This window comes from Puma concolor, chromosome E4, assembly GCF_028749965.1.
Source record: "Puma concolor isolate L17-30 chromosome E4, mPumCon1.1.hap2, whole genome shotgun sequence".
NCBI lineage: Eukaryota > Metazoa > Chordata > Mammalia > Carnivora > Felidae > Puma > Puma concolor.
The window spans coordinates 29,898,954-29,911,903 of NC_141683.1; the positions used below are offsets into that span (position 1 = coordinate 29,898,954).

The following is a 12,950-nucleotide window of genomic DNA, read 5'->3' on the forward strand; positions in this document are numbered from 1 at the left end:
GGCAGGGAAGGAAGAGGTCTGTACGGGGCACAAGTGTGCCTAACCTGGGTAGAGCTTCTTGCTGCGGGGGGGGGGGGGGGGGGGTCTGGGAAGTGAGAGTCTGCATCAGAAAGGAGTGACGAGGAGGAGCGGTATTAATTTGGACCTAATCTGGAAATAATTGGTTGCTGCAGAAGGTCTGTGAGCAGGGGTATGGCATGGATGTTGTATGTCTGTGGCTGGAACTCAGCACCAAGAGAACATAGACCTTGGACCAAGACTTTTGGAAAGCAGAGATCACTTCAATTTAACATCTGGGTGTATCTTCCTCTTCTGAACAGTCTTTGCAAGGCAGGGGTAGGGGGCACATCACATTTCTCTTCCCCCCAACCATGGCATGAGCCCCCCTCCTTACGGATCTCCCCCATTCGAACTTCTGAGGGGAAGAGCACCCACCGCTAGCATCCAGTTCCGTGGAGAAGATTTCCACATCCTCCACCTTGACCTGGTAAATGCCAGCATCCTCAGGATGCAGGTCCCGGATCTGGAAGTGGTAGCGTTTCCCCAGCTGCCGCAGACAGTGCTTGGTCTGGTTGTCGAAGCCGTAGGGGATCATCTCACCATCCTGAGGCGGAGAAAGGAAGAGGAGGGTTCAGGGCCTCAGCGGGTCCCCAGGACCTCCTGCCCCAACCCCATTCTGACAGCTTTCTCTCACTGGCCCAGGCACCAGACAACATATTGTTGGAACCACACGGGGGATGGGAGGGGGACAGGGGCAGGGGGTGGAGAGCAGGGCTCAGAGGCCTTGAAAACAGGGAATGTGAGGCGAAGGGGAATAAATGTCCTAGGAGTGTCCTTGACTCTCACCGTGGAGTAAATAATCTGTAAGTGTTACCCAAGAGGCACCTGAGAGTGGGAGATCTCAGCTGAGATTGAGTAGAGCAACTACCAAGCAGCCTGAGGGGGTTAGCAGGGGGCAAGGAGGCACCACCAGGAGCCCGGGGCTGGGGGGGGGGGGGCAGCACATTTGTTCCCAGAGGGTCGTGAGAGAGTTCTATCAGATACCCTCAGGGCTCTACAAAACCTAGTACTCTATACCCACGCCCACTTTAGCTAAAGCCTGGATAGATTTGCTATGTGCCAGATACTAATAATAGCTCATCTTCGGTTGTCTACTGTGTGCCAGGCACTGTTTTAGGTACTTGGGGCGCATTAGTGAATACAACAAAGATTCCTGCCCCCAGGGAGCTAAAATTCTACAAGGGACACAGACAAACAACCAATATCATAAGCAGGCAATATAACATATATTAGAAACAGATAGAACTAGGGAAAAAAAGAAAAGAGAGAGGAGGGTACAGATTCAGGAAGGCAGGATGGGGTTGGGGGGGCACAACAGTGTCACACAAGGTGGCCAGGGGAAGCCTGGCTGCGGGGAAGACCATAGACGTGACAGGCAGCAGGACCAGTTGGAGCAGGGAAACCGAGGCGAGCCCAGGGGAGGGGGGAGGGGGCAGGAGGACAACAGAGCTAAGAAAAGTGGTAAATCATATATAATCTCATTCATCTTTTAATTGTGCCATGAGATAGGTCCTACATGACCCTCACTTTACATGTGAGGACCCCGAGGCACAGGGACGGTAAGCATCTTGCCTGGGGTCCCACAGCCAGTAAGTGGTGGAGCCAGGATGAGTCTGACGATAGAACTAGAATTGCTGTGCTCTGTTTCCTCCCCCAACACACACATCTGCCCCAGTTCCCACTTTGTTGACAGGCAGTTACTATTGGAGCCCATGCAAGGATGTGTCAGATCTCTGGAGAGAGAGCTAGATGGATGGGGGTGCAGAATCGGATGGGGGATTTCTCAGAATTCTCTTTTAACCCCCGCTGCCGCCTGTCCCCGTGCCCTGGCTGGAGAACCTGGCTGCGTAATGAGAGGTAAGAGCACTCTGCGAACTGTCCACACCGAAGTTTGACCTCACCCGAACCAGGAGTTCCATACGATGCAGGACTCACCATCTGTGGACCTGAATTGCTCCCAGAGGAGAACCCGTGGACCCCTATTTCCTCCCCGCCCAGGACCTGCAGCATCCCTGCCAGATCCCTCCCCCTTCAATGGCTCCTCCGGCCTCACCTTATACAGGTAAATCTTGCTCCCAGAATACTTGAGGTCCAGCTCCAGGTCAAACGTTGCGACCCCCTCCTTGCTGACCTTGATGTGTCTCAGGTTGGAGATGGCGTTGACATACTAGGGAAGACAAACCCGCCCGGGGAGCTGTCTGAGCTCTCTAATCAGGGCACTCCAAACCCGCAGACCCCAGCCCCCCAGGGCCCCACTGGAGCATGCATTTGCCCATTTTACAGGTGGGAAGAAATTTTCCAAGGTGAGACATCAGGTCAGCAAGGAAAGCGAGAAAGGACCCCAGGTGTCCAAGTGCTCTGAGAACCTGGGAGGGCTTTTCTGTTCATCTGTTATTCCGTCCAATAAAAATTTAGTTGAGCTCCCACTGTGTGCAAAGCCCTGTGATAAGGTCAGTGAGAAAGCTTGGAGGACAGAAACTGAGTCCCAGGATGTTTGATGAACCACCTTCAAAAATGATAAAATACTATTTTCAGGATGATGGAAACTTGTTTTGTTTTGTTGTTTTGCATTTCCAGAAGACAAAATCAGACTGATGCTATAGTTAGGTTAGACCCAGGGCAGAAGTTCCTGCAGTTTATAGGACACTGTGGAATTCCCTCCACTGGAAGCTTTTAGAAATAAGACAGGTATCCAAGGTCTGGGGAGGCTGACAGCTGACCGGAAGCCCTTGCAGCACCGGGCTGGGTGCCTTAAGGACCTTCCCTCGTTCATCCTCACTAAGCCTAAGAGGCAGGTATGTCTAGAACACCCGTTTTACAAATAAGGAAACCAAGACACGGAGGCCCTAACTTTCCCAAAGCCCCAGATTTTAGTAAGGATCAGAGCCAGATTTTAAAGCCAAGTCGTGGACTTTGAGGCCTGGGTCCTTGGCCCGACACCGGGGTCGGGCGGGGACGGTGCGGACGAGGGCGGGTCCTCCAACAAGCCCAGCTCCAGGAGGGGGCGCCCGCGAGGCACCGGGCTGCGGCCCAGGAGAGGGTACCTGGGCCATCTTGTCCTCGTGTTCCTTGCGCATCTCCCGCAGCTTGCGCAGCATGCCGCGGTAGTCCACGATGCCGTACTTCAGGCAGATCCGCTCGTAGTCCTTGCGGTCGGCCGTCAGCAGCAGCTGCCACACCTGCTCCAGGTCCGGCTTTTTCTTGGGGGGAGGCGGGGCCCTGGGGAGCAGGGTGGGCGGGTCAGAGGACAGAGGAGACCTGGGGGAGTCCCAGGAGGTGGCCCCCCGGGCCTGCCCCCCCCCCCCGAGGGGCCCGTGGGGAGCTGCCCTCTCTGCCCTGGAAGAAAGGGACAGGGAAGCTGGGCTCTGGGACTGACCACTGTCAGGACATGATGGACCCAGAGATGGGTGCGTCCGCCTTCTCCCCACAGTGCAAACTTGCTCGCAGGAGAAACACCACTCCTAACAACTTTTTTGTGTGTATTTCTGAGAAAGATGCGCAGGGCGGGGGGAAGGGGGAGAGCGCAGATTATTCTGTTACTTTAACACTTTTTTAAAAATATCATTGTTCTAGCGGAGCATCCCATTTTACAAAGGAGTAAATCAGGACCCAGACAGGAGAGATGATTAAGGACATAGAGCTTAAAGGCGGCGGAGCTCCCAGGTCAGTCCTCCATCTCCTCCCATTGGCCACCTGCAGTCTAGCTTCCTAGCCGGTGGAGTGGAGAGCTGAGCCTGACTTGCCCATGGAAGTAGCAGGGAGCCTTCACCCCTGCCCCTGGAAAGCCCAGACCCACCTCTTTTTCAGGAGATTTCGGTAGTCCATCAACTCCTTCCTGAGGTCTAGAAAAGGAGCAGGAATGAGGCCCCAAGCCCAGGATGGGATGCCCAGAGGCTAACACGGGGCTACTCCGTAGCAATGGGGGTAGGGTGGGGTGGGCAGTCTGAGGACCTGTGGTCCATGGTTGACAGCCAAGCTTTTGAACAGGCTCTCCTGGGCACTGGTTATGCTCCATAAGGTAAGGGTTTGGCCAGGTAGGGAGCACCAGACAAGGAGTAGCCCATTCCCCCAATCCCAAGGAGATTTCTGGCCACCCTTCCACCTACCCTCCTGGGGTTCCTTGTGCCTCTTCCGATTCTTCCGAAAGCCAACTGGACCATCAGGAGGAGAGGAGGGAGTTAATGTGGACAGATGGGGAGAGAAACAAGACACATTGGTGGTCTTCCTGAGAGCCAGCTGAGTGCCAGGGCCCTGCCCTCTCCACTGACCTCCAAGTCACAGCAAGGGCTCAGCAAAAGGGCTCAATAGGGCGGATGGTCTGTCTGTCATAAGCTTTGGTACCCCAGAGCCTTAGCATGATGGAGGTGGAACTCACCTGATTATCATTGCATGCAGGGGAGGCCCACTGACATGGCTGCAGGGACAGGGAGGTGGCAGAAGTGAGTGAGGTGACCATGGGTGACGGCACACTGAACTGTCTCTGGAGGGGCTCTTCCGGCACCTGGGAGCTGCCGTTTCGGGGTATAGGCCAATGTTGCCAAAGAAGTCAGACACTGCCGTTTGCCTGACCCTGCAGCCATTCCCAATCCTTGTCCTCATCACCTATCCACTCCCACTAGTAGGAAGGAGGCCGGAAAAGCTAAATACTGGCTTCCCTTGCAACTAGGAGTGGCCGTGTGAGTGACACGGTTCTGGCCAATGAGATATAAACAGAAGTCTCCAAGGACTTTCTGAGAATGCTTTGGCTTTCTTGATAAGAGGGCCAGATGTACCCGGTACATCTGTCTGTGGATTCAGTGTGGGTCTGCAGCAGTTGTCTTATGGCTCTGAGGAGATAAACCAGCTTCTTTGGGTAGCAGAAAAGCGAGACAGGAAGAGTCCGGCTGTCCTGTGACAGCCCTGAGCTGTGGTTTGATCCCTGGACTCTGACCTCAGGACTTCTTATCATGTGACATGCTCAAGTGTCTATTTCTTGGGCTATTCGTAGTAGGGTTTTCTGTTACTTGTATACAGTATAGCCAATTGAAAGACTATATCTGCTTTCTCAAGAGACATGTACCTTCCCGTTATTACCCGTGGACAAGTAACTTAAAATTTGGAAACATTGTGCAAGCCAAAGCAAACAAACCGACCCCACATATCTGACTGTCACCTCTGACATAAGCCTGTACAAAGGATCCTTTGTACAGTGGAGAACTGAGGCCCAGAGAAGAAAATGAAGCCCATTGAAGGAGTGAGCAGAAGGTTCAGGACCAGACACCAACCTCCAGCTCCTGCCCTCATTCCAAGGGTTTAAGAGAATATCATCCAGAGCCTCTGCCATGGGGCATCTGCTGAGTGTGCGCCTTTTAAACCAGATGCAGAGTTAGCGCGGAAGTGGATAAAGCCAAGGGCTCTGGCACCAGATGGGGCAGCAGCCTTGGTGTCCCTCTCTCTTTTTACCCCACCAGCTGCACAGCCTCTGAGGTCTCTGAGGGGAAAAGCAGGGCCAACATCCAAGCACTGACGAGACAGGAAGAGGGGGAGGGGGACAGGCCCACCTTCGATGACCATGAGCCTGGTGGAGCACGTGGCTTCTCCGTACATGTTCACTGCTGTGCACCGGTACACGTCTGTGTCCTCACCCGTCAGCTTGTTGATCTGCAGAGAGGCCAAGGCCAGGGGAACAGGGCTAGCACCTCCCTTTCCTCCACTTACTGGACATGGCTATAAGTGTCTAAAGATGAACAAGACACAGCCCTTTCCTTGCGGAGCCCCCAGCCTTCATCAAGAAAGTCAGACCCCAAAACAAAGAGCTGGATCATGACAGAGAGCAGATGTACCAACTCTCTGCCATCAGAAGCAACGTGGCATAGCAGAAAAAGCGCGCGTGTTTTTTTTTTTTTTTGGATTGGATGGATCTGGGACTGAATATCATCTCTGTCATATATTATGGGCTACGGCACCTAGGGTATATTACTTCACCTCTTTGAACCTTTGTTTCTTAGAAGGTGAGGATAACATCTCAAAAAGTAGTGAATGGTCAGCATTGAGTTATATAGTCCATGTCAAATGTGTAGCCCAAGGCCCAGCGCATAGCAGGTGTTCCATGACTGGTAGCTGTAATTATTACTCATATTGGCCGGCACGGACAGAGCGCTCCCTGGAGGCCAGGACTGAGTAGACACTTTACATCAACCTTTTGTATTCATAACAACACCATAAAGTAAGTACCGTTATCACCCCCATGTTATAGGTGAGGAAACAGGTACAGAAACAGAGAAGTAAGTAACTTTCCAAGGCCAGGGTGGTGGGCCTGGGATTGGAAGCCAGGCTGTCACACTCCAGAGCTGGAATTCTTAAGCTCCAGCCTCCGCCACCTGCCAGGTTAGCAGCAGAGGTACCCTCAAGGCAGCCAGATCCACATCTGGCTCAGGCGACCTGGAGCCACAGGGTGGAGCTGATTGGACTCATCCCCAACTGGGACCATCTCCTACTCCTCTGGGGATTGGAGGCCACCAGGGAGACCTTCGAGGGGACAGGAAGAAGTGAGTAGACCTGGGTCGGGGGAGAACTCAGATCTTACCTGTAGCACGTGCTCCTTGCTGCCAGGGGCAGAGGAGATCTCGTACTTGCTGGAGTTACTGAGGTTACCTTTGGTGCACTGCCAATGCACTTTGGGTCTGGGCTCCCCACAGACCACGGCCCGAAGGATGGCATTTTTCCCTGGGGCAGGAAAAGTGGTCAAAAGATTGGCAGGTTAGGGGAGGGGTGACAGTGTACTTTATTGAGATTTTCATTTATGTTACTTTCACTGCTTTAGGCATTTCAACTGCCCAATCCAAAAAGGGTGTCAGGCCTCGGTGCCCTTGACTCCAAGGCTCTTATGATGCCAGGCGGAGAGCAGGAATTTCCAGACAATGCCTGCTTGGCTTCTGTATCGCAGAGTGTGGCTAGACTGTCCATGTGGAAGGGGAAGCAAGCAGGCTTGGGGCAGAAGGGGGTATTTCTTTGCAAGTGGGTAAGGAAAGGAGTCTGAAGGATTCTCCCACGACTGGGAAGGGGATGAGTCTTTTGTAGGTTCCATGTCCACTCTCGAGGTGGGATGGTCCCGAGACACAGGGCTCCAGCCTCAGAAAAGCGCCCGAGTTCCATGTTTGGCCTGGAAGGCTGGGCGCTGCGTACCCTCAAGGAATCCCTTGGGCTCCTGCCAGGAACATCTCAGTAGAGATCAGTGAGGAGTGAAGAAGACCCAAGGGCCCTCCCCAGTGATGAAAGACAATTTCTCATGACTTTGTTGAGTGGTGACTTAAAGTCAGATTTAGAAAAATAAAGTGCCATTCTTTTTCTTATACCGGAATGTTGTAAACTCAAGGTATTTCAGGAAGCTGTGTTGGGAGAACACCAATTCTCATCCCTTTCCCCTAAAGCCTTTGCTGCCATCACTTTCCTGGGCACTTTTCTCACACGGCTCAAATTAACTTATTTTATTTTATTTTATTTTATTTTATTTTATTTTATTTTATTGTATTTTATTAAGAGAGAGAGTGCAAGTGGGAGATGGGCAGGAGAGAGGGAGAGAGAGAATCCCAAGCAGGCTCTGTGCTTGGCTCAGAGCCCAACATGAGGCTTGATTTCACCACCATATCACAACCTGAGCTGAAGTCAAGAGCCAGGCGCTAACCAACTGAACCACCCAGGAGCCCCTTAACTCCATTTTATAGTGTCTATAGTAGCTGCTCGGAGGCAGGGAGAGGGGAGGGCGCTAAGAAACACCACCACCGTTCCCGCTCCACGGTTAGCATCCCCCAATCTTATTCCCAAATATTTCTTGTTTCAGCATACCGTAGTATGTCTTCACTCCCTTTCTTCGTTTGGCTCCTCAGGTCCCTTGCCCTTCGGGGGACCCAGGCAGGCAGGCACCGCACAAGTATAAGGAAACACGGCGTGGCCTGGTGCTGGACTTGGGGGCTGGGAGGCAGGCTGGGAAGGACAGCGCCCAAGCCCCCTCCACTGCACACACCCTCAGCAGCTCCCCTCCCAGGTCTCACCTTCCTGCAGCGCCATGGGGACGGGCTTCTGCTGGAAGTCTGGGGTGCTGAAGCCTTCGGGGATATTCTCCACCAGCTGCTGGATGCTCACCCCATGAAGGCGGGATTTCTTGAGGGGCTTCCCTGGGAAAGGTGGGGGAAAGGGAGATGAGCCCTTCCTACTCTTCCTCGTGGGTGGCCCTTCGACACAATGGAGCACCGACCCAGGCACCCAAGGACCATGAACCCCTCCTCACTATCCTACCAGGGGCAGGACTATCTCCCAGAGCTCCTGCCTGTGAGCAGGGCGTTTGAATTTTCTAGTGGAATCTGACAGTCCTCCAGCAGTGTGAATGAAGCCCCTGGGAAGTGGACAGGGAGCACCCAGGGAAGACCCTGGGAGCGTCATGGGGGTAAAGCTGGAGAAGGGAGAATGCGAAGGGGTTCCCCATGGGGGGCTTTATTCAGGAAAACAAGTTAAAACCCAAAGCCGAGACTAAAAAGAGCCAAGAGACAGGTGAAGTCCCAAAGACCTCTGAGCCCTATCCTTGCCTCCTCTCCACCCAGTGAGAAGCCCAGATGAGGGGCAGGGCAGGGGAGGGGAGGTCAGCTTTTCTCTCACCTGCCATAGTTTGGGTGCGTCTTTGGTTACCAAGGGTGGCAGCTGATCTCCTGAGAACAGAAGACAGAATTGTTTATGAGAGGTGCAGGCTGGTCTTACCCCATCTCTCCCACACCATCGGGGCATCAGTCACTCTCTGGCATGGGAGCTGGGTAGAGTTGTCCCTGAGAGCTTCTCTAACCCCACCTAGTGACACCGATTTGTGTCCTACAATTCCCTGCCCAGAGACAGGGAGAGGGCAGGTTGGTGCTTGGTTGTACCTTTCCCAGGTAATCGAGACCACAGGGCTGAGCCTGTAACTGGTGAGCTTGTAACAGCCTGAGCTGGTGGCTTGGCCTTTGAGTGCGTCCCCAGGCCTGATGGCCACTCAGAGGGTGAGACATAACCTCCCCAAAGCTCAGGGAAAACAAATTCCTGGCGTTTGGGATTCCTTTAGCTATTTAGTGGACCGCCCCCTCTTGATTTTGGAATGTCAGTTTGCCAGGGATATTCTCTGGGACTCCTGGCTCCTCCCCTAACTCTGAGATTTTCTAGCAAGACCCGGCAGCCTTCTGCCTCCCACCCTCAACCAATCTGGAATCCTACTGATGACCAGATCTGCAGGGGGGAATCCCTTAGTTGTCTGTTCTTCAGCTCTTTTTGACCCAGGCTGACAGGATCCTCATAAATCCATCTGGCCCCCCTCTGAAGCCAGTGAGTTACAGTGTCAGGTGACCAAAATGTTCTCCAGCCTTTCGCAACCACCATTACCACTATCTCCCCCTGATTTCTTCACAATTGCCCCCTTCCATTATGGCTGATGGGGAGTGCCACCCAGGAGAGAGAGGGGGCTTGGCCCTGGGCTGGGGTGAGAGCCTTGATGAGAGCCATGAATTGAAGGGCAGTGGTGGGGGGATGTCTTGAAAGAATTCTCCAGCAGTCCCACCCCCTGTGCGCTTGGCCCGTGCCCGAGGGGTTCCATTTTGAAGATGCCGTTCCCTTCCCCAAGAGCCTTGTGTTCAGGATAGAATCACACATGACAGAGCAAATTCTTCCCTCCAACTGACACTTCCATTTCACAACTGTCCACTTCTGGCCTCAAGGTGTCCCCTCTACAGCCCAGAGGCTGCCCCCCAGCGCGCTGGAATGCCATGGCGCGCCAACTGCGTTCTGGAGCGGTCACAGGGCCACAGCCGCTGCACAGCAGGGAGTCATGAGGGAGGGCGAGGGATGATGGAGAGCAGCCGCCAATGGAGGAGGATGCAGCCGACCATGAGTGGCGGGAGCTGCAGGGGCCTGTGTCCCACCCGTTCCCCAGTCCCATGCCCTGGCACCTGTATACGACCCCCACCCTGGAGTAGTCAGCGTTCAACAGGGACACCTTCGTTGTCATCTTCATTTTCATCACCCCCCGCCCCCATCACCCTCGCCACCAGCTCTCAGTCCCTTACTCCGCTGTTTGTCACACATGAGGTGTAATACTAACCGCTGCTCTCCCTCTGGCCTCCTGCCTTCAGGTCCCAGCTGAGAAGGGAGAGAGAAGCAGAACCCCTACAGGAACCTAAGGGTCCGAGATTCGGCCACCTTGCCCTCTGCACCCCCATTCTCTCCAGGAAGCCAGATTTGGGACAAGGTTAGTGATAAACGGGCAAGAGATCTGCTTGGTTGGAGACTAGAGGGATATGGGCTCAATCAGAGGGGAGGGGGAAGGAAATGAATTCTCTTCCCATGAATTCTTTTTGCCCTTTTGAGAAGAAATTCCAATTTTTCTCAGCACCAAAGAGCAGCCGTGTCATGCCCAGCCCATCATGACTCTCAGCCCTGGAGCCCAGGGCAGTGTCTCCTGGTCTGTCCCGGAACAATAGCCCTCAACACTGCTCACCCCTGCCCCTACCTGCCGTCGTCTTGCGTCTCTAGGTAGCTGCTGCCTCTACCTTCCAAACTGGTAGAATTGAGGCAGGAAGAGTCAAATGGGGTTTGTCTCAACTGCTTTGACCATGTTATTAATCAAGATGTAACAAGCCCCAGACCTGAAGTCGTTATTCTAGACAGCTAGTCAGATTTTTAACCTGATCATCATTTCACACTCTAAGCCAAACAGTGCCTGGAAAATCAGAGCCAGGACAAAACTGCTCAGACAGGACTCACTGAGATTCTCTCTTCCAAATATCCTGGAGTCCTCTAGAAGGGATTGTACAGGCACCCCAGGGTGGAATCAGCCAGCCAGCAAACGTGCCCCAGGCTGATCCCATGCCCACTGCCTGCCCCTTCCTGAGTAGAAAAGTTAGAGAGCATTCCAGCATCCCCATCTCTGCCCTGCTCTGCCATGGGTGGGCATCCAGGTACCCACTTACCTGGGCACACCGCCGACCTCCAGCCTCCTGTCTGCTCCCTCCTCCCTGTTTCCAGCTGCTGCACACTGCTAAAGGCTCTGAATGGACTGCTGGTGGACAGACAGTGCCGGGAGCAGATGTAGGTCACTGCGGACGCCCCAGGCTCTCTCTGCCCCTCCCACTCACCCCGCCTCCCTCCTCCGGCTCCAGCTCAGGCTTGGCAGGGCAGCCCCCCTCCCCCAGGGTTAATGCCCTAGCCTCTGAGGAGGTCAGAGATGGAAGGGTCCTGTGACATCAGCTCATCCATCTCCTCGGTTTGCAGACCTGTAAGCTCTTAACCAGATTGGCTTGGTTAAGTTTGTTCCATTTGCCTCATTCAGATAACCCCTTTTGGCGGGGGTGGGGTGCCTCATCCAAAGCCCTAATTTTTCAGCTAAGCTGATCCCTTGAGACCCTTGACACCATAAGTCACACTAATACATAAAGCCACTGCCCTCTTGGGAATCACAACCCAAAGTGGCACCAAATAGGCAACAGACTTCGGGAACTAGACAAAAGGGCATGATCCCAAAGGCTGCACCGTGGAGGTGCACTTCAGTGACAGTGTGGGGTGGGGGGAGACCCTGGGAGTCCTACAGCCAGGAGGCTTGCTGGGAGAAGGTAAATTTTCTTGGAATAGAAGGCGTGACCCAGCCAGCTGGGCTGGGGGCTGAAGGTGGCAGGCAGATGGTTGGGTTTTTGAGGATGTGTGGACAGAAAATGGGAATTGGGGCTAGGATGGCCGGTAACATTTTCTTTAAAAAATTTTTTTTAACGTTTATTTATTTTTGAGGGAGAGAGAGAGACCGAGCATGAGCAGGAGAGGGGCAGAGAGAGAGGGAGACACACAACCCGAAGCAGGCTCCAGGCTCCAAGCTGTCAGCACAGAGCCCAGCGTAGGGCTGGAACTCACAAGCTGTGAGATCGTGACCTGAGCCGAAGTCGGACGCTCAACCGACTGAGCCACCCAGGTGCCCCTAAGGTATTTTCTTAAGGAGAGTGGAGGGGAGGCGAGGCCCAGAAGGAGATAAGATGAGAAGCCCACCTGGTCTGCTTTGGAAGAGCCGCCTGCTGTCTCCTTGAGGACAGAGAACTGGTTTGCTGCCACCAATAAGCAATGATTGATCAAGAATTCAAGTGAGGTAGAAGGGAAATGGGGCTAATGTGTCCTTCGAGGGGAGGGCATTGGATATTTACATGTACTCATTAACACACTGCCAATTCTATAGGAGCTACCTCTGCATATGTTCTTAGAAGGGAGATGTTTGACTTCTTCCACTCCAGTGTGTGTGTGTGTGTGTGTGTGTGTGTGTGTGTGTGTGGACACGCGCACATGCAGATGTATTTGTCGCTCTCTGTGTTCCTAAAGCTAGGTGTCAGAGGCTGGTGTTTCATTTATTCAAGAAGTATGTGTTGAACACCTGCCCTATGTCAGGTCCCAGGTCTGGCCCTGTGTGAGGCATTGGGAATACAAAAGTAAGCAAATGACAGGGCCTTTCCCTCGTGGGGCTTACAGTCTAACGGGGCAGACACATGATAAATAGCCAATTACGAACTGCAGCGTGTGCTCTGAAGGAACTGATAGAGGGCCGGGGGAGCTGGAGCTCAGAGACCTGGGGCAAGAGCCACATGAGCTGAGCTTAGACAGGTGGGCTTGAGGAACCATTGAAGAATTGATCTCTGTCCTAAGGGCTATTGAGGCTTATTTAAGCTGGAAGGGTGACAGGACCCAGTTTGCATTTATTATTTTATTTTTTTATTTTTTAATGTTTATTCTTGAGAGAGAGAGAGAGAGAGAGAGAGAGAGAACAAATGGGGGAGGGGCAGAAGAGAGGGAGACACAGAATCCGAAGCTGGCTCCAGACTCTGAGCTGTGAGCACAGAGCCTAATGTGGGGCTCGAACCCAC

At 53.4% G+C, this 12,950-nt stretch overlaps 1 protein-coding gene across 1 annotated transcript in view; it reads right to left on the reverse strand.

Annotated features, from left to right (window-relative positions):
* IGFN1 (immunoglobulin like and fibronectin type III domain containing 1) overlaps positions 1–11,149 on the reverse strand; it is a 33,109-nt gene extending 21,960 nt beyond the window's left edge. Inside the window, exons 1-10 of the mRNA XM_086694685.1 lie at positions 11,025–11,149; positions 8,692–8,741; positions 8,091–8,213; positions 6,626–6,765; positions 5,601–5,700; positions 4,167–4,211; positions 3,857–3,902; positions 3,105–3,279; positions 2,114–2,227; positions 436–604 (exon numbers count right to left, since the gene is read on the reverse strand). Of these exons, the coding sequence (XP_086550811.1) occupies positions 436–604; positions 2,114–2,227; positions 3,105–3,279; positions 3,857–3,902; positions 4,167–4,211; positions 5,601–5,700; positions 6,626–6,765; positions 8,091–8,213; positions 8,692–8,698 (919 nt within the window). The 5' untranslated portion in view covers positions 8,699–8,741; positions 11,025–11,149. The remainder of the gene's footprint in view (positions 1–435; positions 605–2,113; positions 2,228–3,104; positions 3,280–3,856; positions 3,903–4,166; positions 4,212–5,600; positions 5,701–6,625; positions 6,766–8,090; positions 8,214–8,691; positions 8,742–11,024) is intronic.
* Between the last annotated feature and the right edge of the window lie 1,801 nt (positions 11,150–12,950).